The sequence below is a fragment of the Hippocampus bargibanti genome, linkage group LG19 (genome assembly GCF_051943395.1).
Source record: "Hippocampus bargibanti isolate YZ-2025 linkage group LG19, ASM5194339v1, whole genome shotgun sequence".
In the NCBI taxonomy this organism is placed as follows: Eukaryota; Metazoa; Chordata; class Actinopteri; order Syngnathiformes; family Syngnathidae; genus Hippocampus; species Hippocampus bargibanti.
Genome location: NC_142752.1, coordinates 11,601,085 through 11,625,930, shown reverse-complemented (window position 1 = coordinate 11,625,930; position 24,846 = coordinate 11,601,085). Strand labels below are relative to the sequence as shown.

Genomic DNA, 24,846 nt, shown 5'->3' with positions numbered 1-24,846 from the left:
ATAATGATGCACAGCCGTGTCAATCATTGGTCTGGGAACTCAACAAACATTTATTCTGCGCATGTTCATAAAAAGGCTTTACAACATCCGGGTATCACGTGATTAGCCCGTTCGCAGGTGACATCAAAAGGTGAAATTACCCCAATCATGTCTTTGCCACACACACGCGCGCACACACGCACAACAGAGGATAAAACGGTTCGGAAATTTTCTTCTTTTTTAATTGTGCTTCATCTGGCTGATTTGTTGTGTTTGCGCGGCCCTGGAAGAATTTTTTTTTTGTATGGAGTGGGTCGACAGCTCGGACATTAGTGTGACTCACTTGTTTCTACCGGGACCCTTCGAGAAAGTGCAACCCGGAAAAACACGTTTAAATCGAATCATGGCGGCAAAAATAGACGTGCAAACTGGAGTAGACGCCGACGAAGACTTCCGAGTGCGACTGATGTCGAAAAATCATGTTGTGCAACACGTGAAGCACTACAAAGACATTTTAAACGAAGCACTCGACGGACAAACGGCAATTCCGGAGAACACGAAGCGACTTTTGCTTGAGCAGCTGTTGGCGGTGAGTTGAAGCGCCAAACCGAGCCATTTGTTTTCAAAAAGATTTTTTTCCTGACAACTGTACATTAAAATCTGCATGGAATTAAAATTTACTTTACTTTAAAGGCTTATGTGTTGTAAGCATTGGTCGTAGCATAATACAACACAATATCTTGAATCCCCCGGATGTTGATGGCCCGACCAATAACTCCGGACACGTTCAAATTACCGTAATGCGACTTTATTGACACGCGTAATAGTTTTACACGGTGTATATACGAAGCAAATATTGCCTACATTCACTAATAGAACAATTTAACTATATGTAACAAAACTTTCTACTTCACCTCCATACACAGAAATCACACAATTCATTTGACCGTTTTTTTCACTTCCGTATCGCCGTGGTAACCCGCAGTCTGTATGCTCCTGACATAAATTGAAGACCGTCACAACTCCCCCAATAAGTTGCATTAATATTAGTTCTTTGCATAGAATAACAAAAAGAGCAGGCGTAGGAGGATTTTTGTAGTATGCTTCCAAGTTGCTTGCCATGAAATGAATTGAGATCTCTGCCACCACACAGTCGAAGTGAAAAAATAGTTCACGTCTTAAAAATTCGTATGTCAGGTTACTTGTATATCAAAGCAACAAATGGTCGCAGGACATTGAGCTTCAAGTAAGACAATTTGTCAACTTCTAAACCAATATTACATTTATTTGACAAACAGTACTTGTTTATTTGTACAATCTTTTTGTTTGAACGTGCAGGATTTTGAGGCTGCTGTCCAAGCAAACGTTTTGATTAATGGACAGACGTGGGACCAAAGCCCTGATGATGACGGTGAACATACGAACACGTACAGGTTGTCTGTCAAGCTCACTCAAGTCCCTCACTCTCTTTTTCTTTCGCTTAGATGAGGAAAAGCTGGCGCAGCTGGAAAAGCAGTTGGACGACGCCATTGTGGAGACGGCAAAGAAGCGACGCACGTTCCCCAAGCAAATCCTGCACTCGGTCGTGCGTGCCCTCAAAGCAAAGAGGGAACTTGCGGTGGGTTCCACTTGAACTTCTCGCCTCCTGTGGACACGTGAATGTCTCTTATTTCCTCAAATCTACTGCATACTTCTTACTTGTGCACCTACTAGTGACCACCACCCAGCCAGTACTCAAAACTCTCCTTTTCATAAAGTGACGCAAAACTGTTGCAACCAACGAATGAATGACTGTGAGGCGTCGGGCTCGCCATCGCAATTCACTGACACGCATCATGAAATAGAAAATATGTAGAAATAGACAAGGACCGTGAGTGACTCCCTTTATTTGTATTACGCATTCAATTGCTTATGTCGTGTTGTTGGTTTTTTTAGAGTTTTTATGAAACACCAGTCAAGTCCCAGAAGATGCCCATAGACCCTCAGACAGGTAACACACACGCACAAGCGTGTTGACACACTATATAGCAAAAAAAATAATTACATTACTTGTGTTCTGCAATTAGACAGCTCGATGAAGGATTTGTCGGATCGGGCATCTGGAGTGAAGGAACACAGCGCACAAATCATCAAGGTAGAATGCGAACACACACATAATAATACAGTAAAGTCTCGTTATATCGATATTCTCGGGAGTTGGAAAAAATGTCGATATAACCGGACTATCGATATATCCGATCCTGCGCCGAACTGCATTAACAAAAGCCGCCAAAAGAGGGCAGCCAAGCGCCATATAAGAAACAGAGCTGGCCATGAGCTCCCATTTTGTGCCTTTTTTTTTTTTTGAGTGAGAGATGTTCCCCCAACGTTGCCTCAAAATGGCACATATAATTCTTTGATTGCAAACATGTATGCTTTCATCTTCAGAACTACAGTGTATTTGAATCGTATTCATAACTGGATGTGTAACAAGAAAGCATATTATCCGAATCTGAAGCCATTGTTTGGATTCACAAGCAATGCAAGACGTCTTGGCGTGAAGTCATTTTTATTGGTGTTTTGCATTTGAATAAAAAGTGACATCGGTTGTCCTTTAATACACAGTATGGAATGTTAATTTTCTAAATCATCACGCTTCAGCAGACAAAACAAGAAACATTGTTGCAAAAAACGATTGCATTCATATACAGTACAGTGGGCATTTACATAACTCAACAGGGAAACTGCAACGCTTACATCTTACTGTATTATGTATACAATTTAAAAAAAGTCATCAATCTTCTTCTGCTTCCCATTTTTACCTTTTAACACAAACACTTCAATCTCGTCTGCTACACACGCTGGCGTCTGAAAATGAAAATGGCTCTGCTACACGGGTACTGGTCACGTAACAAACTCGCGTGACCAAGTCGACCGATGGCGTGTCACGTAACCAAGTCACGTGACCAAGTCGACCAATGGCGCGACCGATGGCGTGTCACGTGACCAAGACACGAGACCAAGTCGACCAATGACACGACCGATGTATCGATATAAACAGCAAAATGGCCGGCGGGGGATGAAAAGGAGCACCGTAATAACCGGATTATCGTAATAACCGGGTATCGTACTAAACGGTACTAATTATACATAAAAAGACTAGAAATGTGCAAGGGAAATGAAAATAGTATCGTAATAAGCGGTACTATCGATATAACCGATATCGATATACCGAGACTTTACTGTAATAATAATTAATAATTACACTGTGTAATGTATGTGTGTTTCTTTCAGTCCGTCTGCATGCTTCAGAAGCAAGCCGAAGGCCTTCTGGAGGTCATCGGCATGAAACCGAGTCAGGCATCGTTGGAGGTGCATAACGAAGTATTTGTCTGTGAGCAACTGACAAAAACTCCATCTCTTTCGCCAAACGCCGCTCAGTGGAGCGAGAAGTGGAACAGCGGGTCAGTCCGACAAGACGTGTGGGACGCTGTCACATCGGCGGGATACCTGGGTGGAAAATAAGCATGATCTTCTTCTTTTCCTTTCGGCTTTTCCCCTCTAAGGGGTCGCCAGAGCAAATCCGTGTCCTCCATCTTTAAAGGTCTGATCCACATGTTTGTTTTGGCCAAGCTTTTATGTCAAATGCCCTTCCTGACACAACCCTCTGTATTTATCCGTGCTTGGGACCGGCACAAGAAGACTTGTGTCCCTTTGTAGCTACAGAACAATAAGCATGATGAGTAATGTAAATAAATGTTTGGAATTCAGCACACGAATGTGAATGTTCTTTGGAATTGTTTCAGTCTCAAGAGTGGCTTAAAGGACAACCAATACCTCCGGACAAGTTGTGTCCATAATTTGTAAAATGACTTATACTGAGCGCGTTTTACAAAGATTCCAGCGCATATAGCAATATTTCACGTTTCAAGACTCGCGCTGAATATTCAGGAAGTCTTGTTTTTGAGTTGGTGACGATCCCCTAAGTGACGTCACAGAGGGAAAGCCGTGACCGTGAAAGCGACACACAATGCATTTGATCACTTGTGTTGATCACGAAATTAGAAGGAAAACTACATAAATAACTCGATGGTGAATCGTTGTGTGTCGCAGCCAATTGCAGTAACACGCATAAAGAAGATGTAAGTTTACTCCAATTCCCAGCAGACAAATCAGCCCATTTCCAACGGAGCTTGGGCGCCATCTTGGGCATTTTGTGGGCGCGACATTGGAGACCAGACGGCTCGAAGAACTTTAATCGATTGCAAAATGTTATGCTTTCCTCTTCAGAACTATTTGAATCATATTCATAACTGGATGAATAGCAAGGAAGCATCTCCTCTGAATCTGAACTCTCTGAAGCCATTGTTTTGATTCTGGAGCAATGCAAGACGTCCTGGCATGATGTCACAAACTGGGGGCAGGACTTCCTGAAAATCCCCAATTGGCAGCTCATTTTGTTGCAGTTTTAGCACACTTTAAGTTATTTTTATTGCTGTTTTTTTTTACTCAAAATATCAGCCTGCGTGCTTTGGGTATTTTACATGCTATAAAACGTTTTTTTCTGATGTCAGTTTAGAAACAAAAAAATGGTGTCGGTTGCCCTTTAAAGGACAACCAATGTCACTTTTTTGTTAACTGACATCAGAAAAACATTTTATAGCATCTAAAATACCCAAAACACGCAGTATGATATTTTTAGTCAAATGCAAAACACCAATAAAAATGACTTAAAGCGTCCAAAATCTGCAAAAAATTGAGCTGCGAATTGGGCATTTTCAGAAAGTGCCGCCCCCAGTTCGTGACGTCACGCCAAGACGTCTTGCATTGCTGGAGAATAAAAACAATGGCTTCAGATTCGGAGAATATGCTTTGTTACTCATCCAGTTAGGAATATGATTCAAATAGTTCTGAAGATGAAAGCATACATGTTTGCAATCGATTAAAGAATTTATTCCGTGCCATTTTGAGGCAACATTGGGGGAAATGCCTCACCCAAAAAGAGGCACAAAATAAACACCGAGCTGTTGTGAGGAATAAATCAGCCTGTTTCCACAGGCTGATAAATTCTTTCCATGGAGCTTGGATGCCCTCTTCTGGCGGCTTTTGGGTGCAACACACGGTTTTCCGACCAAACAAGTACAGCAAAATACATTGACGTGATGGAAGGACTGCTACAATGTGTCTTTTTTTTTCGGTCAGGGGCGTTACTTTAGTGACGTCACGTACGGACTCGTCACCAACTCAAAAACAAGACTTCCTGAATATTCAGCGCAAGTCTTAAAACGTAAAATATAGCTATATGCGGTGGAATCTTATTAAAATACGCTCAGTAGAAGTCATTTGAAGCCATTTTACAAATTATGGACACAACTTGTCCGGAGTGGTCGGCTGTCCTTTAAATGAATGGTGATTCTTCAGTATAAACTGGTACAATTGATATTACATGTAATTCACAACTACGCCCATAGGCGTCGCCAAACACCAGAGTATGACAAGAACAGTTCTTGACCTTTTCTTGAGAAAAAATATCCGGATTTGATTTGTCCAAAACGACGACGGATTGGATGCTTAGATTTAAATTTTCAGATATTTTGGGAGTACTGTATTTCAATTCGATTTGCTTCGTTGTCTACTTTCAGGTCCGCCCCCCACCCCCATTGCAAATAATAAATAATCATACATTTCATTCATAAACGCCTTTCAAAACTCATGATCATTTTACATCAGGTTTTCTGTGGGTGAGCAGCGGCAGCCACATGCACCAGCGTTCACTCAACCCGGAATAACTCAAATAGATAGAAAGTTAGCTAGCTAGCGAATAGATAACGAATAGAAAGATAGCTAGCTAGGTAGCCAGCTAGATTGCTAGTTAGCAAATAGATAGCTAGCAAGGTAGGCAACTAGCTAGCCAGCTATATAGCCAGCTATATAATCTCTTCATAATGGTCATAACTGCATAAAGAAAAAACGTGTTGCATTTTGTTGCAAATGTCATATCTTTATTTCCCGTTGGGTACTAAAGAAAATGTATTCCTGACGCAGTATCGCTTTTTAATCGACATCTTCAAACTTTTTTTTGTCGTCTAGTGAGCACACACACCAAAAATCGTTCCAAATGCAGTGGAGTAAGGACGCGTCCCTATAGTGCTCCAGTGCTAATGGTGCTTGTTGATGATGACCAAGAAACCAGAAAAAAAAAGAAATATGTCAGTTCAACAGTATAACAATTAATTGTTTGATGTATTTAATCATAAAACTTCACAGGTGCTAACAGCTATTTATACATTAGTATTTGAAATAAACCAACATTCCCATTCGATGTTTTCACTTTACAGTTACAGTAAAGAATGTACAGTGTGTTAATCAAGAAAATAAATTTGAACAGCTGTCTGGCTATCTAGCTGGATGCCGAGCTGGATACCTAGCTAACTGTCTATTTTCTGTCTGTTAGCTGTCTATTAGTTATCTGGCTGGCTACCTAGCTTGATATTTATTTGCTGTCTATTTAATATCTATTAGCTATCTAGCTGGCTACCTAGCTAGCTATCTATTTGCTGGCTATTAGCTATCTGGCTGGCTAGCTATAAGATATCTATTAGCTGTATAGTTAGCTTTCTTTGAGCGGGTTGAGTGAACGCTGGCGCGTGTGGCTGTTGCTGCTCACTCACAGAAAAACTTATCCTGTGACTGTAAAGTGACCTTGAGAGTTTTGAAAGGCGCATATAAATGACATGTATTATTTTTTTAAAGCAAATAACTAATGGAGGCATTTTAGTGTGCCTGAAGGTCAGTTAGAGGTCACCTAGGTGGCATTGTTTTACATTTGATGTCTGTCACGAGTGACAACGTTGTTGTGCTTCCTCTTTACGCCAGCGTCATCATCAACATGATCTTCTTGCAAAAGTCCTGACGAAATAAAACGAAAAAGGAAGTTCGCTCGGCCAAAAGGTCAGCAGAGAACGGTCACGGCAGGTTACTTTTTATGCGCTTATTGTTGAGTCCGTTATTTTACACGTTAGAACAATAATATAACACATATTTGTGAAGGTTTACTTCTTAAACAGATCCTTGGGGTCCTGTTTTAGCCTTCTGGGTAGCATGTGCTAATGTGTGGGAAGTGTGTTTGAGCTCCATGTTAGAGTTTTGTCCGTCACATGTAAATTAAATGTAGTTTCTGATTATTATATTTAGCACAGACATCTATGTTTAGCATCCTCGCTAGCGCACATTAATCCCATGAAAGTGTCTGCTTGGTGTTCAAATATTTATACCTCATGTACTTCAATGTGAACTACTTCAGTCGAGATACTTTTGCGGAAAGTGCACCTTTGCAGTTATACAGTACAGTGATACCTTGGCTTATGAACTTAATTGGTTCCCAGAGTGTGTAAGGTGAAAAGTGTGTATCCCAAAAATTAATTTCCCATAGGAAACCATTAAAATGAGAATAATCAGTTCCCATGTCCCCATAAAACATAATTTTCTACTTTCTAATTTTCTAAGCCTTGAAACGACACAAAATTGGATACCTTATTTTAGGTATAATAAATTTGCTATGGTATTATAATTAAAGAAATAAACTGTACTGTACGACAAAGTCGTTTTATTTACCTTTGTGATGGGTTTTGATGGCTTGATGGAATGGAGTGGCCGGTTTCATCAGCATTAAACACTTGATGACGAACGTAGCCTTCTTCTTTCACCATCTTGAGGAATTGTATCTCGTTCCTCATCAATTGTGTTCTGTTTAGCTGGGTTGATAGCTTTTTGCATCAAGTGTACAGATGGCTTATGCGGGTTATTTGTGGAGCCTGATTGATGGGATATTTTAACCTTCCAGTCTACACTCAAAGTTGAAACGAGTTTTCTATCCATTTTCTCACCATTTCACTTTTGGGTTTTTTTCACTTTTGTTTTTTGTTTCAAGCCCTTTCGTGTGTGTGTGTGTTTTCTCACTCTCTCTGTCGTCTGCCTGTCACTTTAATGTTTAACCCCGCCCCCACTGCTGCGTTCTTGACCAATCACGTGGCTTTAACCGAAGACTGGGGGCGAGGAATAGAGGACCAAACAGTCGGCCACCATTTTCTTGTTAGGAGAACGGGCTCGTTCGCGAACGACATTGTGGCAGCTCCGTGTCTCCCAAAAAATAGTTCGTATGCCAAGGTAAAATGTTCATAAATGTAACGTTCTAAAACCGAAAAGTTTGTAAGCCAAGGGGTTTGTAAACCGAGGTATCACTGTATGTCGAAGTTTTAGCGTCCTACTTAGCACATGCTAACCAGCAGAAAAGGCCATCGAGTGATAACAAACAGCTGACTGGCGATTGGACATTCTATCGATGATATGTCTCTGCGATGATTGGCGAACAAAAGCATTTTCCTTGTGAAGTGCGTCGTTATTGGTCTACAGTGCTTCTCAACACATCTCAATCAGTGATTCTTCCACTTATGAGCAACTAAAAAAGGACCCTTCCAATAGATACAAGATGCATGGCCACGCCATGTATCTATGGCCTGCCAAAAATACATAAAGAAGGGTTCCCCCTCAGACCCATTGTTTGTAGCATTGACTCCTCTACATACAATGTAGCCAAATGTTCAAAAACTATCTTAGCTCCGTTGGTTGGTAAGACAGAATATCACGTAGAGAACACCACAGGGTTTGTAGAGAGGATCAAAGACCTCATATTGGAACCTGAGGAAACATTGGCATCTTACGATGTGACTTCTCTCTTTACATCTGTACCAACCCCAGCAGCAGTCTCAGTGGTGAGGACGAGACTGCTGGCGGACGTTACTCTGCATGAAAGAACCACACTTAAACCGGACCATATCTGCCAATTATTGGAAATCTGCCTTAATACTATGTCTTTTCAATTTAGGGAAAACTTCTACAAACAAATTCATGGTTGTGCTATGGGCTCACCAGTTTCACCCATAGTGGCTAATCTGTACATGGAAGAGATGGAGAAACAGGCCCTCACATCCTTCCCAGGGACAAAACCTAGACGCCGGTTTAGATATGGGGATGATACTTTTGTCATAATTGAAAAACAAGAAATTCAATCCTTCACAGATCACCTCAACTCGGTAGACATCAACATTAAATTTACTCGTGAGTACATGAAAGAGAACCAACTAGCCTTCTTGGATTGTAAAGTAATTATAAAAGAGGACAGAGCGCTAAAAACAGAAGTCTTTAGGAAGGCTACTCACACTGACCAATATGTACTTACTTTTAGATTCTAACCACCCTTTACAACATAAACTAGGAGTGATCAGAACCCTCCACCATAGGACTAAACTAATACCAACAAGCGTCGAAGGTAGGGAAAAGGAGTCAAAACATATCAGCAGAGCACTCACAAACTGTGGGTCCCCTCAGTGCTCATTTAACAAATGTCAGAAAGAAAGAATAGGGAATGAAACCAAACATTCTGAAGATACAAAAAGGAGAGGAATAGCAGTACCTTACATTGCGGGAGTTTCTGAAAAACTACATAGAGTCCTGATGAGGTAAATACTGATGAGGTGATACTGGTCGAAGTGGGGCAATCAGGCCAGTCGTTAGTCAGAACGATAGGAACTATCAGTGGAGCAGCTGCAGGGAGTAGTCCTCTGCTCCCCCCAACCTGAGAGCAGGGACCTATCATAGCAGAGTCCGGCACCGCCATGTCTGGACAGTAGGGATATATATATATGGCCTAAACTACCAGTAAGACTTTAGTTTGCTGATGAAGTTTCTTGGATAAGAAGCGAAACGTCCGACACCTTCAAAGAAGTACAGATGACGGCTGAAGAAACCTTTTCATCGATGGACCACTCCTGTACGACTGAGAGCTTACACAGACGTACTGAGTAGGTCATGTCCAGAAGTTTGCTTCAAATAATCTTTAATCTTTAAGGCTTTGCCTTGGCGGGCGCAATGTCTCGGAAGAGGGGGTGGCCGGTGTCTTTAGGGGTACTCATTTGTTCGGTCTGCCATTTTGTTTTACGTCTCAAGTACTAATAGCTATCTATTCGCTGGCCAATAACTATTTGCTGGCTAATTGCTATCTATTCGCTAGCAAATGGCTATCTATTCGCTAACTGATAGCTGTCTATTTGCTAACTATTAGCTATCTATTTGCTATCTATTCGTTAGCTATTAGCTATCTATTAGCTATCTATTCGCTAGCTTGCTATCTATTTGAGTTACTTCGGGGTTGAATGAATGCTGGCACGTGTGGCTGCTGCTGCGTCACCCAGAGAAAAAACTTATGTGACTGTAAAGTTACCTTGAGAGTTTTGAAAGGCGCTTATAAATGAAATGTATAATTATTATTATTATATGTAGTAGCTATATGGCTGGCTAGCTTTCTAGCTACATAATAACTATTCGCTGGCTAATTGCTATCTATTTGCTAGCTAATGGCTATCTATTCACTAGCTGATAGCTGGCTATTTGCTAGCTATGAGATATCTATTTGCTAGCTATTAGCTAGCTATTTGCTAGCTAATAGCTGTCTATTTGCTAGCTATTAGCTATCTATTCGCTAGCTAGCTAGCTTGCTATCTATTTGATTTACTTCGGGGTTGAGTGAATCCTGGCACGTGTGGTTGCTGCTGGTCACCCACAGAAAAAAACTTATCCTGTGACTGTAAAGTGACCTTGAGAGTTTTGAAAGGCGCTTAGAAATGAAATGTATTATTATTATTAGATCTATTAGGTATATGGCTGGCTAGCTTTCTAGCTAGCTAATAACTATTTATTCGCTGGCTAATAGCTATCTATTCGCTAGCTAATGGCTATCTATTCGCTAGCCGATAGCTGGCTATTTGCTAGCTATTAGCTATCTTTTTGCTAGCTATCTATCTTTCTATCTATTTGAGTAACTTCCGGGGTGAGTGTATGCTGGTGCGTGTGGCTGCCGCTGCTCACCCACAGAAAAAACTTATCATGTGACTGTAAAGTGCCCTTGAGAGTTTTGAAAGGCGCTTAGAAATTAAATATACAGTAAAGTCTTGTTATATCGATATCGTTATATGATAATACTGCTTATTACGATACTATTTTCATTTCCTGTGCACATTTCTAGTCTTTTTATGTATAATTAGTTCCGTTTAGTACGATTCATGGTTATTACGATAATCCGGTTACTACGGTGCTCTTTTTCATCTCCCGCTAGCCTTTTTGCTATGTTTATATCGATACAAAAGATACTTAAGGTAAATCGATATTTGCTTAACGGTTTCTATACAGTACCACCATTATCGAAATCTGTATCGGTCACGCCGTTGGTTGACTTGCTCACGTGACTTGCTCACGTGACTTGGTCACGCGACTTGGTCACGCGACTTGGTCACGAGACTTGGTCACGTGACCAGCTCCCGTGTCTTGCTGTGGAGCAGATGCCATTTTCTACCGTCTTCAACCATAGCGAAACGAAAGAATTGTGACTTCGGAACGAAAGGCAATCGTGGCTGTTGAGGAGAATCCAACCCGAAATCAAAGCCAAATATGCCCCAGAAGATTCCCATAATGACGAAGATGATGAGGATGAAGAACCAACTAAATACACACCTATTGCAACAAAGACACAAGCGTTGCACGGTGCAATGGACACGATCTTGCTTAGAATCCAGAGAAAATGAATCTTTTTTTTATGTTAAACAAGATTGAATCGTTTGTGTTAAAAGGTGAAAATGGGAAGCATAAGAAGATTGAATGTTTTTTTTTATTGCATGATAAGATGTAAGCGTTGCAGTGTTATGTACATGTACACTGTACTGTACTCTATATAAATGCCATCGTTTTTTGCAACAATGTTTATTGTTTTGTCTGATGAAGCATGATGATTTTGAACATTACTGTACATGCCATACTGTATTAAAGATCAGTGACGTGCAGTCAGGGGAGGCAGGGAAGGCTGTGCCTCACCTGTCATCATGGAAATATAAAATGACAAAATAAATTAAACAGTTATATTTATTGAGTGATTTGTACTTTCACGTTCTTTTCCATTTAACTTCACCATTTTTGGATTTTGTTTCAAAATCGCTGAATTTTCACATTTACCGTCCAAATACTCAGTAGAGACGAGCGGTGAGGCAGCAGCCGGCTGAGCCTCACCATGGATTGCGCAATGAGTATGCTAACTGTGCTGGCTTGCTCTGTAGTGAGACCGCATTGCTGTCCCTCTGCATATCGCTATTAAAGTGTTCAAACACTTTTAGTATATGAACTAAATTTCTCCACTTTAGCTGGTGCATATAATGTACAGTCACTTTACATTATAAACACTGTACTACAGTGTTTATTTTTTATAAAAACTGTGTGCATAGGTGAGGCACACAGTTCTCCTGCCTCATGACAGGGGGCGCTGGTGATGACAGAGATTCTTGCGACTCCTCGGCTGCAGAATCATAGAATTAGTGAGAGCAAGCTACAGTAAACAGTTAGCAAGTTAAGTGCAACCATCCAGTCATTTTTTCGTGTTGCTTGGCCTTATTTTCAGAATGGAGGATTACATCTAAATTTAAAGAAATAGAGAGACTTTTAAAACCGAAGAAAGATAAGGAAAGCTTCTACAAAGAAGGTACAGATGCCTTTCTTCAGAAGGAGTAGCGCATGGACTTCATTTATAAGTAAAGATAACACGATAATAATGTTCTTTTAATTCTTTTTTTCGATGCTACAGTTTGTATACGGTATATAAAAAATGCTGACATGACATTTTAAACAAAACACGTTAACTGTTGCCAATCAAATGGTGAATAAGGTATTCTGTAGAGTTCATATGTTTGTAAATCTGACTGTGATGACGTCAGTGCCTCACCAGCCATGAACCTCACCGCACGTCACTGTTAAAGATCCCCCAGTCACGTAACCGGCTTCCGTGTTTTGACCTGTTATACGCAAGCACAAAAAAAAATTCGTAGCAGAGATCACATCTTTCATTACTGCTGCAATAGCATCTGAAACATACTGTATTGCCCCTCGGCATGGCAAATGTTGCGCACAGTCGCTGCTATAGCGCACCGGTCTTTTTAATAACAAACGTAACAGTTATCACATACAGATACAAACAGGAGCTGCTGTTACGCCACAGCACAGCCATTCTATTCAGGCACTCTCTCGAACCCCGTTGTTGGGTCCTCCCAAGCCCCAGTCACGTAACCAGCTTCCGTGTTTTGGGCTGTCGACGCCAGCACCATTTAAAAAAAAGGCGTAGCAGAGCTTATATACAGTACTGGTGTTCAACACCAATTTCAACCATGGGGAAACGTAAGAATTGTGATATCCGAAAAACGTACAAGGCAATTGTGGCTGTGGAGGACAATCCAACAAGCAAATCCTTCATCACGAAAGAGTTTGAAGTGCAGCAGAATACTTCATCAATGTAAGTAATGTAAACGTTGCAGTTTTGTTTTTTCATCCATGTATTTAATTGTGTTGCATTCAGATATCTTTATCGCTTGCAACAATCACTGTTTTTAATATGTTTGTACATGCTGGTGTTTGTGGTTTCGTGTGAATAGAACAACGTGAGGATTTTGCATTGGTTGCATTTTTGAAGGGAAATAGTCATTTAAAAAGTGTAAAGACGTTTTTATTTGATGCACAAGTTTATTTTTCAGTTCACTACTGTACAAAAAGCATGCTACATACGCAATCCATGAACCAATGATAAAATTACATGCCATATCAAAGATCCCCCATTTACGTGTTGCCCCCTCCCCCCCTTTTAATGCAGTTCGGCGCAGGATGAATATATTGATACTCCGGTTATATCAACATTTTTTCCGACTCCCGAGAATATCGATATAACGAGACTTTACTGTCTTATTATTATTATATCTATTAGGTATATGGCTGGCTAGCTTTCTAGCTAGCTAATAACTATTTATTCACTGGCTAATAGCTATCTTTTCGCTAGCTAATGGCTATCTATTTGCTAGCTGATAGCTGGCTATTTGCTAGCTATTAGCTATCTATTCGCTAGCTATTAGCTATCGTTTTGCTGTAGCTGTCTATTTGCTAGCTATTAGCTATCTATTGGCTAGCTAGCTATCTTTCTATCTAATTGAGTAACGTCCGGGGTGAGTATACGTTGGCGCATGTAGCTGCCGCTGCTCACCCACAGAAAAAAACTTATCATGTGACTGTAAAGTGCCCTTGAGAGTTTTGAAAGGCGCTTAGAAATTAAATGGATTATTATTATTTATTATAAAAAATGGTTGGCCGGCTTTACCTCACACTTGAACTTTAAAAGAAGTCTCTTATTGAGGGAAACTCTGGTTAGCTTCCAACATTGCTCATACAGACATGATGAGAGCATCTCTGGTGAACTTTTGAAACGTTTCTATTTCTATCATGGAAAACAACACAACTTCCTTTTTTTCAAATGTGTCAGTCTCTCAACACAGTGGTTACTTTGTGAAGGTTGAAACCTTGCCTTGCGACAGTAAGCTTCCTTCGGGCCTCTCACTTCCATAGAAGATTGAATTGCATTGTCATTGTTCCTAGAGAATGACTAAGCATCGTGTGCCCGTGTGTTCGTCCTTTGACCACATAATGGCCACGTGCCAAATACAGCTTGTCAATGTTTTCCTAGAACAAGAAGACAAAAGTATGCCAAGTTCACGTGTCAAAAGGTCAGGTACGGCACACGAGTATCTAGTTCGCACGCTAAGTGTGATATAACCAAACGTGAGTATGCAAATACAGTAAGTATTAAATTGATATTAAAACATTTCAACTGGGCAGAGTCATCTACCTTTTGGAAATTGAAAGCTATTTCTTGGGAAATTATGAGGTTAACGGGCTATACTAAAAGAAAAATAAATGTGCTCTACTTACGATGTTTAATAAAGGCTGGAGGCGCTACACCGTGGAGTGAATACTGCATACCTGTCAGCCTGCAAGACACTGTGACCTTACTAATGGCTCAATTATTCCTTACAGTGATACCGATTTGTTCAAAAACGGACACAGCACGTTCCATTAAAATCAATGTAAAAAATCTCAATCCGTTCAAATTCTAGAAAACAACTTTTTAACTATGTCATCGTATATACCGGATAACAACTTAATAATAGAGCAGGTCAAACCTTTATTTTCACCAATTTTTAACATCAACATTAACATCTGTACCTAAAACTCTCTTTATCTTTCTGCCACGGGGCGTGTTGGCACCTATCCCACCTGTCTGTGGGCAAACACAGGGCACACTAACTTTTCAAACCATCCTCTGATTGCTTTAAAATCATACTATTCCGGAGATCTTAACCAAATATGTCAGCATTTTCGCAAAAATAAAACAACAACAATATTAATGCATCGGTCACAATGAGACAATGAGGGAGACGTGACATTTAAGGAAGTGACGTATAAGGAAGCACAGGGTAGTCGAGTGATGCATTCACGTGCACTCAGTTTGGTTGAAGACCAATTTTCGGTTGTATACCGGGGCATAAAAAATATGACATTTTGGTTGAAAACCGAATGGATGAGAACCGAGAGGTTCGAAAACCGAGTTTTGACTGTACTAAGAAAAAAAACCATACACGTGTGTAATATTTTATTGCGCAATTTTATTAACAAAATTTCACATGTAAATATTAATACTTTTAACAAGTTACAACATATTTTTAGCAATAATCAAGTATGTTCTTGGTTGTAGAGCATTGTGACTTTTTTTGCTGTGGAATTTGTCCACAGCAAAAAAAGAATTTGAATTTGTGTTCTTACGATATATAATGTTTATAAAAATATAAATGATATTACAGCGAATAAACACGGTCAACTGTTGAATTTAACTGATTTCAAAATAAAATTCCACTTGACCGGAACTTGTCTTATCTGACCTTTTGTTTCTTCTCGAGAAGACTTGTTTCTTGGTGGTTGACTTTGCTTTTTACGAGTCGTGATATTTTTTTAATAATTAACATTACTCGATGAAAAGGTTTCTTCAGCCGTCATCTGTACTTCTTTGAATGTGTCGGACGTTTTGCTTCTTATCCAAGAGACTTCGTCAGCAAACTAAAGTCTTACTGGTAATTTAGGCCCTATATATATATATATCCCTACTGTCCAGACATGGCGGTGCCGGACTCTGCTAGATAGGTCCCTGCTCTCAGGTTGGGGGGAGCAGATGACTACTCCCTGCAGCTCCACTGATTGTTCCTATTGATCTGACTAATGACTGTCCTGATTGCCCCACTTCCTCCGGTATAACCTCATCAGTATTACTAATCCTATGTTGCCTAAGTAGGCTGTTGTACGAGCGATCCAAATTGAACCTCACCCCACCATATTGTTTTAGTGAAGGATTTAGCTGTTTTATGAAAATCGCTTCTTTTATTCCCCTTTCAAACCATCTATGTTCTTTCGCTAAGATTTTAACCTCATTGTCGTCAAATGAGTGGTTGCTAGCTCTTATGTGCATATGTACTGTCGATTGAGGCCCACTAGTATTATCCCTGCGATGTTGATAGTCATTTTTTGAGAATTTGTTTAGTCTCCCCAATGTACTGCTTTTTACAATTTTCATTCTGACAATGTATTGAATAAACTACATTACTTGGTTATTAACATTACTGCTAATAAGTATTTAATGACGAAAACGGAATCGAAAATATCTCAGAATTATATTTAACACTTTTTGCGTTTCTCATACAAACTTTCATGTATGCCGTACACATCTAAAAATGTGCAAAAATCGTACAAAATACGGCCGCTTGACAGGTATGATTCTGTACGCTGGAGGTGATATGGTGCTGCAAACTACAGTTAGCACGACGATGCTATCACAAACAGAGGATGCAACTCCCATGTTCTCTCTTGCTTTCACACACAGGAGTGTTGGCGAAAATTTACAGGCACAAGGTTTTCACATGGAGCAGTTTGAAAAAGACTAAGTTGGCCCACCTGAGGCAGCAACCGGCATATCGTGCTCAAACTTGCTTCGCCGAGGATAACACATACAGGAAATGACATCACATGGAGGGTCTGGGTAATGTGATATTGGACTGGTTTCGGATTGTTTTAGAGGTGACAACAAATTTTAGAGTTCTGAAAATGTATGTTCGCTTACAAATTAAACAGTTACCCAAAAAAATCAATCAATGTAGTCCTGCTGACATGACCGCCACAACTTTGTTTTGAAAACGTCGTCACACGTGTTTATTTTTTGTGTGTGATTTGTCATCCATTTTATTCCGCAAGTTAAAAAACAACAACAATCAATCATGCTGGTCTCTGACCTGCTACATGTTGAACATTTTGGCTTGAAAGCTCCAATGGTCACATGACCAACAAACACAATACAAAAGTAATCAGTATAAAAAAAAACACTTGTGAAGCTTTACCACTTGCAGAACTTGTGAGGTGGCACCCACTTACGCCAATGCGCGAAACCACGTTTTAGAAATGTACATTCTCAATGTGGCTATGAAATCATAGCCACATTGAGATTTGTTGACACATCAAGACAGTAGCTGTTAGCTCATACGCTAGCAAATGTGTCAATTTTTATGCTGTCGGAATAACTACAACGCACTACAGTGCCAATTGTAAGGTCCTGAGTGCTTACAACCGGCTATTAGCAGCATTCGGCGTAGGAGACGCTATTGACAGTATGACTGCCTGGCTTGAAAATAAATAAAGCACAAAAAAAAGCTTTCTCACTCATCTTTTTTGTGCATTGCTACACAGCAAGTAGTTATACAACAGTCACAGTGCCATCCAGTGGACATATCACAAAAACCAAAGTGCTCCAACTTGGATTGGACAAGAATGATTCAAAATCCAGTTTGGGTTGCAGGTGACGTCGACCAATCAGCAGCTTGGTGAAGGGGCGGCTGTCCTCGTCGGCCCTTAGCAGCATCGTGGACCTGCAATATGCCTCAATAACATTTTTTTCTTTATTTGTGCTGCTTATTGAAAGTCCAATAGCAATTTATGAGACAATTTTGGAAATATTCCAAATGGTAAACTTTCCAGGGGAGCCACGTCATGGTCAAGTTGACACCACCGTGTGTCCAACGTGGGGGGCCCTAAACGATAACTCCAAAGAGACAGTGGAAGAAGCACTGTGTGCCTTTAGAAACAAGTGCCATGACTTTAGAGATATTTTACTGCCCTATTGAGGGCTAACTTTGTAAATTCCCTTGTAAAGTCACCCCCCCCCCTTTCCACTTCTCCCCAAAAGTTCAAGATTCAAACAACTTTGCAAGGCCAATAGTAGCGTCACATGGAGACTGAACACTGGACGTGGTCGAGACTGAGGAGGCCACCGGTACCCAGTTCTGAGGGGATGGAAAAAATGGAGGCAGCATTGTCCTGGATGTCGAAGAGGGTGGTTTGGCTACACATGGAGCTCGGACTCTCCTGGAGGTGGCGCACAAAGAGGTCGACGTTTTCGTGGTCGGGGGTACGGACGATGCAGGTTGGCCGGTGCTGGTTGAGCATATAGGACAGGTGTTGCTTCTGCTGGTTCAGAGCTTTGATCTGAGCCTTTAGGTTGATGTTGACATTCTCTAGCTTCTCTGACTCCTGGGTGGACAAAATGGACGCCAGACGGTAAACCATCAGGTAAGGCTGCGTCATCAATGCAATAGTAATGCTAGTATAATGAGCCTGTAAATAATAATAATGCATTTCATTTGTAAGCGCCTATCAAAACTCTCAAGGTCACTTTACAGTCAGAGCATAAGTTTTTATGTGGGTGAGCAGCGGCAGCCACACGCGCCAGCGTTCGCTCAACCCGGAATAATTCAAATAGATAGCTCGATAGCTAGCCAGCTAGATAGCTACCCAAATAGCTAATAGATAGCAAATCGATAGCTAGCTAGCTAGATGGCAAATAGATAGCAAATAGCTAGCCAGCTAAGTAGCTAGCTAGATAGCCAGCTAGATAGCTAGATTGACAGCCAGCCAGATAGATAGCAAATAGATAGATAGCTAGGTAGCCAGCCAGATAGCTAGATAGACAGCTGGATACCTAGATAAATAAAAAGTGAAGCATTTCATATTATGTTAGCATCAACTAGCCAACAATTATTATTATGATCATTTGTCATTTTTTTTCGTTACTTGCGCATTTAAAAATGCATCGTTAATTTATACAACAACAACAAAACTGTCTTCGAGCTGCAAATATTTTTTGCCTTATATGTCAAAAGTTTCACGAGAAAAGAACCAAAACATACCAGCAGCAAATATTCAGTCCTGTCCTTTTTCTTTTTGCGGCATTTCGCTGCGGCAGCCTTGTTGTTTTCTCGCCTTCTCTTCCTCCTGTCTGCCTCAGCCAACGAGAGCTGTTGTCGTGTCAACAAAAGTGACAATGAAGTCATTGAAAAAGCTTTGGATATGTCCTGTTGTTTATTTTGCAAGAACACATTGAAAATATTTGTGTATGTAAATGAATAATAAACATGTGAACCATCATGCAAGTTAATCGGAACTACAGTGACACCTCATCTTACAAACGCCTTGGCTAATGGACTTTTCGGTTTACGAACGTTAACTTCACGAGAATGTAATCCTGGCATACAAACTATTTTTCGGGATACACACGGAGTGCCACACTGAGTGATGTCGTTCGCAAACGAGCCCGTTCTAACAAGTAAATGGCAGCCGACTTGTTTTTGTCCTCTATTCCCCGCCCCCAGTCTTCGGTTAAAGTCGCACGTGATTGGTCAAGAATGAAGCAGTGAGGGGCGGGGGGGTTACAGAAACACAGAAGGAGCGCCAGCGCAGAGCGCCGATGCGTATATGGAACTGTCGCGGGATGGAATTGAAGCTGATTTATGTGGGACAGGAGATGTGAGACAATCTCTTTTCGTCAATGGATGCTACAGCTGCGTGTTTGCTTTCAACATTTAGCTTGTAGTCGACGTGCACATTCCACCATGATGTCCCTGATCCACTGGTGAAGAAACGCTTTGAACCTCTCCTCTTTCATCTGGAACTGCTTTATGTAACAAAGAGGGTACAGAAAGTGCTTAAGAATGAATGTCTCTCTGTGTCTTTGTGCTGTCATGTTATTTGTTATTTAGTTTTTTTTTTGTTCTTTTGACTTCAAGACGGCGCCGCAAGAGTGGCTGCCTTTCCAGCAGCTCCTGTGTTTTGCTTTTCTACTTTCATTTCTTTCCATAACTTTGCTGCTGTGAAATGTAAATTTCTCCACTGCGAGACTAATAAAGGCAAATCCAATCCAATCCAAATAAATAGATAGGCAGACGACAAAGAGAGAGTGAGAAAATGGATAGAAAACAGTGAAATTTGGACTTGTTTCAACTTTATTGATAGTTCAAAGGCAGAGTGTAGACTGCAAGGTTAAAATATCCCATCAATCAAACTCCACTTATAACCCGCACAAGCCATCTGTACACTTGATGCAAAAAGCTACCAACCCAGCTAAATAGAACACAATTGATGAGGAACTAGGTAAAATTATCGCAGAGAAAGCACAGCAACTTCACTCGGATATCGTCAAGAGGCAACCTGGAAGTTCGTCATCCATTGATGATTTCAAGGCTAGCCACGGATGGTTTGAGAACTTTAAGCGTCGTACAGGGATTCATAGTGTCATTCGTCATGGTGAGGCAGCCAGTTCTGACGATAAAGCTGCCAAAGTGTTTCATGCTGATGAAACCGGCCACTCCATTTCATCAAGCCATCAACGACCATCACAAAGGTAAATGAAACGACTTTATTATACAGTATAGTTTATTTCTTTAATTCCAATACCATAGCACATTTATTATACATAAAATAAGGTATATTTTGTGTAGTTTTAAGGCCTAGAAAATTAGAAATGGGTACCTGGGAACGGATTATTCTCATTTTAATGATTTCCTATGTGAAATTAATGTTTGGTATACACACTTTTCGCCTTACACACTCTGTCTGGGAACCAATAAAATTTGTAAGCCAAGGTATCACTGTACATGTAAAATATAGCACTTTTAGCTAAGAAACCACCATGCCTTGAGGAGGATCAACCAATCAGACGGCAAAAGGCGTTATGGCAACAAATCGTATTTTCCAAGCATGTTTGCCGTGGCTCACCTGCGTCTTCCCAACGGTGCCGAATTCTGAGCAGGAGCTTGTGCCGTCCGAGCTGACATCACCACGACCGGGTTGGCACTCGCCACCAGCCGTCAAGTAGCTCAAGTCGTCCAAGGAGAGCGAGCCCGGCGGGGTGAGACTTGGCACTGGCAGCGGGCATGGGACTGACGCCGAGCAGCTGACGTCGGCCAGCGTCGGGCGAGAGTTATGCAGCATGAGCCTGAAAACGCAGTAAAGTCATATTCAATCCGACATCGTGGAAATTTAGCATGCGACATTGCATAATCGGAGATGTTGTTTGACCACTTGTGACATTATAATCACAAAAGAATTAAAAGCAGCAACCTTTCAAGCCTCATGCTTCCCACGTCATTTCCTAAATTTTGTCACTATTTATGTTGAATATATAATAATTGAATAACACTGAATATGTTGTATTCCACCTGTTGCGACATCACTTTTTCAACAGATTGCTGAGATGGCACTGACCCTTGAAAAAGCTGTGATTAACTCATTCATTGCCATTAATAAATGTATTCGTGAATACAAAGTAATGTATGACGTAGAGCGCCATTCCCAAATTTGTTCAGGTTTTGTTTTTTCATGCTTGGGTGCCGATGAAGCGCTGGCCATGGCGCCTAGCAATGTTATTTTCTTTTGCACAAGGAGGCATCATTTCCCTTTTCCCCATGTGTGTGCTTTGTTCCAGCTGTTGTTAAATCAGAATCAGAATCATCTTTATTGCCAAGTATGTAGAACACACAAGGAATTTGTTCTCGGTAGAACACTCTGCACTAGTATCATCATCAAAAAAATTGCTAAGTGGCACTATACAGTTCCATTTGGGCTACTGTTGAAAGAGTTCAAAGAGTTAATGGCTTGGGGGAAGAAACTGTTTAAATGTCTACTGGATTTGGTGCACATGGATCGGTAGCGCCTGCCTGAGGGGAGTAGCTGGAAAAGGTGGTGGGCAGGGTGCGGAGGGTCCACTAGGATTTTCCGAGCCCTACTTTGCATGGTATTTTGGACAGCAGCCCTAATTTCAAGCTCATATAACTCCAGACCCATATAATTTAGGAATTAACTCTTTTATTCCTGATGAAAGAAAAGAGTCTAAGGCAGGGGTGTCAAAGTCATTTTTTGCCGCGGGCCACATTGTAATTATGGTTACCTCTCGAGGACCGTTATGAATTTGGGGAAGCCTTTAGAATGTTTAATCCCCTCCACTTATTACATATAGAGCGCACAACAAATTAATGAATAACTAGTTTTCAAATCTGAAGTCAGGAATAATGACTGTTATTGTGGTTTACATCCAAAAAAAATATGACATTTTGGTTTGGATTTTAGCAAGCATCATGGAATTTCACAAGTTTGATTTCCTTTTGTGGGCCGAAAAAAATGATGTTGGGCGCCAGATTTGGCCCCCGGGCCTTGACTTGGACACCAGTGGTCTAAGGTTTCTTACACTGCATTGAAAGTTTATGTATGCCTAAACCTCAATAATAAACATGTGAGTCGGAACTATGTGTAAAATATATCACTTTTAGCTAAGAAACCACCATGCCTGAGGAAGATCAACCAATCAGACAGCAAAGGGTGTGACGGCACCAAAATCAGGTTTTCCAAGCATCTTTGCCGTGGCTCACCGACGTGATGACAAAAACCCTTGCACTGGAGTGAACACGTTTTTTTTTCCACATAAGGCAGTGAGTTAATGAACACGTTTTTTTTCACATAAGGCAGTGAGTTAAAAATAAATAAACTCACTTAAAAAAATGCTACACTGATATCACAAAAAGAACTGAAAACCTCTCATATGATCCAGTGTACTGCGAGTGCGCTCCCCATAGTAGTGCGAATGTACAGTTCAGTTTGTATTAAGTTCAATACTTTGAAATCTCGCGTCATTTAATTTGAGCATGTACTTCATTTTGAGTTAATCATTCAGTGTCGTGGTATATTTCCTTGTATTTAACATTAATGTTTACACCGGAATAAGTTTTTTTAATCAAACTTTGCACAGTTGACACGTCAATGTCAAAAGTTGGATGAGCCGCTTCAATGAATACACTTCCTGTATGTCAACAATTCAAATCATGTCAAGAATTCATCAGTGCTCAAACTCCATGGTAAAGGGGACGCAAGATAGAACACAGATGAAGCAGATTCCCGAAATTTGGACCCCTTGAGAATGTTGCCAGTGGGATATTATGAATAAATTGATCAATCAACAACTCGGATAAATCAATAACTCAGCACCGTGGAGCTTAAAGTTTCACGTGACAAATAACATTATGGGTACCGTTACGAGTCTCTGGACACTAGTAGTTATTTCAAAACAAAACTGAAAAGGACGACAACATTTTAGTAGTACAGTAGTGTATCATATTCATCATCAACATTGAACCCAATTTTCTATGAATCGAAACATTTCACGACTGTCCTAAATGGCTATTTAAGAACATGTATGCGGAGATGTTGAAAAAAAAAAACAAGTTCAAAGTCTTGCTCGAAAACCTCATAGCATAAACACAAGAAAATGTGGACGAAATCCGTACGATTAGCATTCAACTCACTTTTTTTAATCAAAGTAAGAAAGGCGAATTTAGAGACAACCCTCGAAAAGCGCTTAAAAGCCGCGCCGAAAGAAAAATAAAATAAAACAACGACAACGAACCGAAAGAGAAGACGCGGGTCCCAAATGTCAACTTACGTGAGAGACAAGACGAGACGCGACGAGAAAGGTTTGTCGAGTGGAGTTGTCAGAAGAAGAGCCGGCTGCTGCGCTTGAGTTGGGACGCTCCACGTTGCGTCACGCTTATATCCCCACAGCACACGCGAGGGGCGGGGCTTAGTGACGTAAAAATACTGCGTCATGATGCAATCCGGCACGAAAAGGAGTCCTCGGTTCTTTTCTTTGCTTTGCTTTCTCACTGCCCTCGCTCTCGAAGCAATTCGCGTTGATGAGTCAGCGCCGCATGAGGACAGAGGAGTGCTTAAGAATAATAAAAGCCACCAATGGTATTATATTTTGGTTATGACCACTTCCATTTTTTTGCTTATCACTGTTAACTTGATTTTATAGATGTATAAAGATGGCGACCACTCCCTATGTGTGGGAGTTGTCTTAGATCCACCTAAGCCCCAAAACGACTTAAAGGACAACCGATGCCTTCAGACAAGTTGTGTCGATAATTTGCAAAATCACTTCAAATGACTTCTACTGAGCGTATTTTACAAAGATTACACGGCAAATAGCTATATTTTACTTTTTAAGACTCGCGCTGAATATTCAGGAAGTCTTGTTTTCGAGTTGATGACGATGCCTGACATGATGTCACGTCTGGAACGCCCCCTGACCGAGAAAGCGACACACAATGCAATTTGGGCACTTTGTTTGATCTGAAAGCTTTGTGTTGATGGTGAAATTAGAAGGAAAACACATAAATAAAGCGATGGTGAATAGTTGTGTGTTGCACCAAGACTACTATTTGATACTAGTTGACACAAAGCAGACAAATCAGCCCATTTCCAACGGAGCTTGGGCACCATCTTGTGCATTTTCTGGGACGCTACATTGGAGTCCCGACGGGCTCAAATTGATACGAGAGGACTTCTTTAATCGATTGCAAACATTTATGCTTTCCTCTTCAGAACTATTTGAATCATATTCATAACTGGATGAGTAACAAGAAAGCATCTTCTCCGAATCTGAAGCCATTGTTTTGATTCTAGAGCAAGGCAAGACGTCCAGGTGTGACGTCACGAACAAGGGGGCGGGACCTTCTGAAACTCTGCATCTCCGAGGTCATTTTGAAGTAGTTT

At 40.7% G+C, this 24,846-nt stretch overlaps 2 protein-coding genes across 2 annotated transcripts; one reads left to right on the top strand and one right to left on the bottom strand.

Moving 5' to 3' along the window:
- The first annotated feature begins 196 nt into the window (after positions 1 to 196).
- Positions 197 to 3,744, top strand: nsl1 (NSL1 component of MIS12 kinetochore complex). Its single transcript, XM_089022181.1, has 6 exons — positions 197 to 568; positions 1,318 to 1,390; positions 1,464 to 1,597; positions 1,915 to 1,969; positions 2,046 to 2,113; positions 3,253 to 3,744. The coding sequence occupies exons 1-6, from the start codon at positions 284 to 286 to the stop codon at positions 3,481 to 3,483; spliced, it is 846 nt and encodes a 281-aa protein (XP_088878307.1). The 5' UTR covers positions 197 to 283; the 3' UTR covers positions 3,484 to 3,744.
- Positions 3,745 to 17,081: 13,337 nt separating this feature from the next.
- On the bottom strand, positions 17,082 to 23,890 carry atf3 (activating transcription factor 3). Its single transcript, XM_089022182.1, has 4 exons — positions 23,735 to 23,890; positions 21,019 to 21,238; positions 19,155 to 19,262; positions 17,082 to 18,498 (listed from the first exon to the last, which is right to left on the bottom strand). The coding sequence occupies exons 2-4, from the start codon at positions 21,232 to 21,234 to the stop codon at positions 18,193 to 18,195; spliced, it is 630 nt and encodes a 209-aa protein (XP_088878308.1). The 5' UTR covers positions 21,235 to 21,238; positions 23,735 to 23,890; the 3' UTR covers positions 17,082 to 18,192.
- Between the last annotated feature and the right edge of the window lie 956 nt (positions 23,891 to 24,846).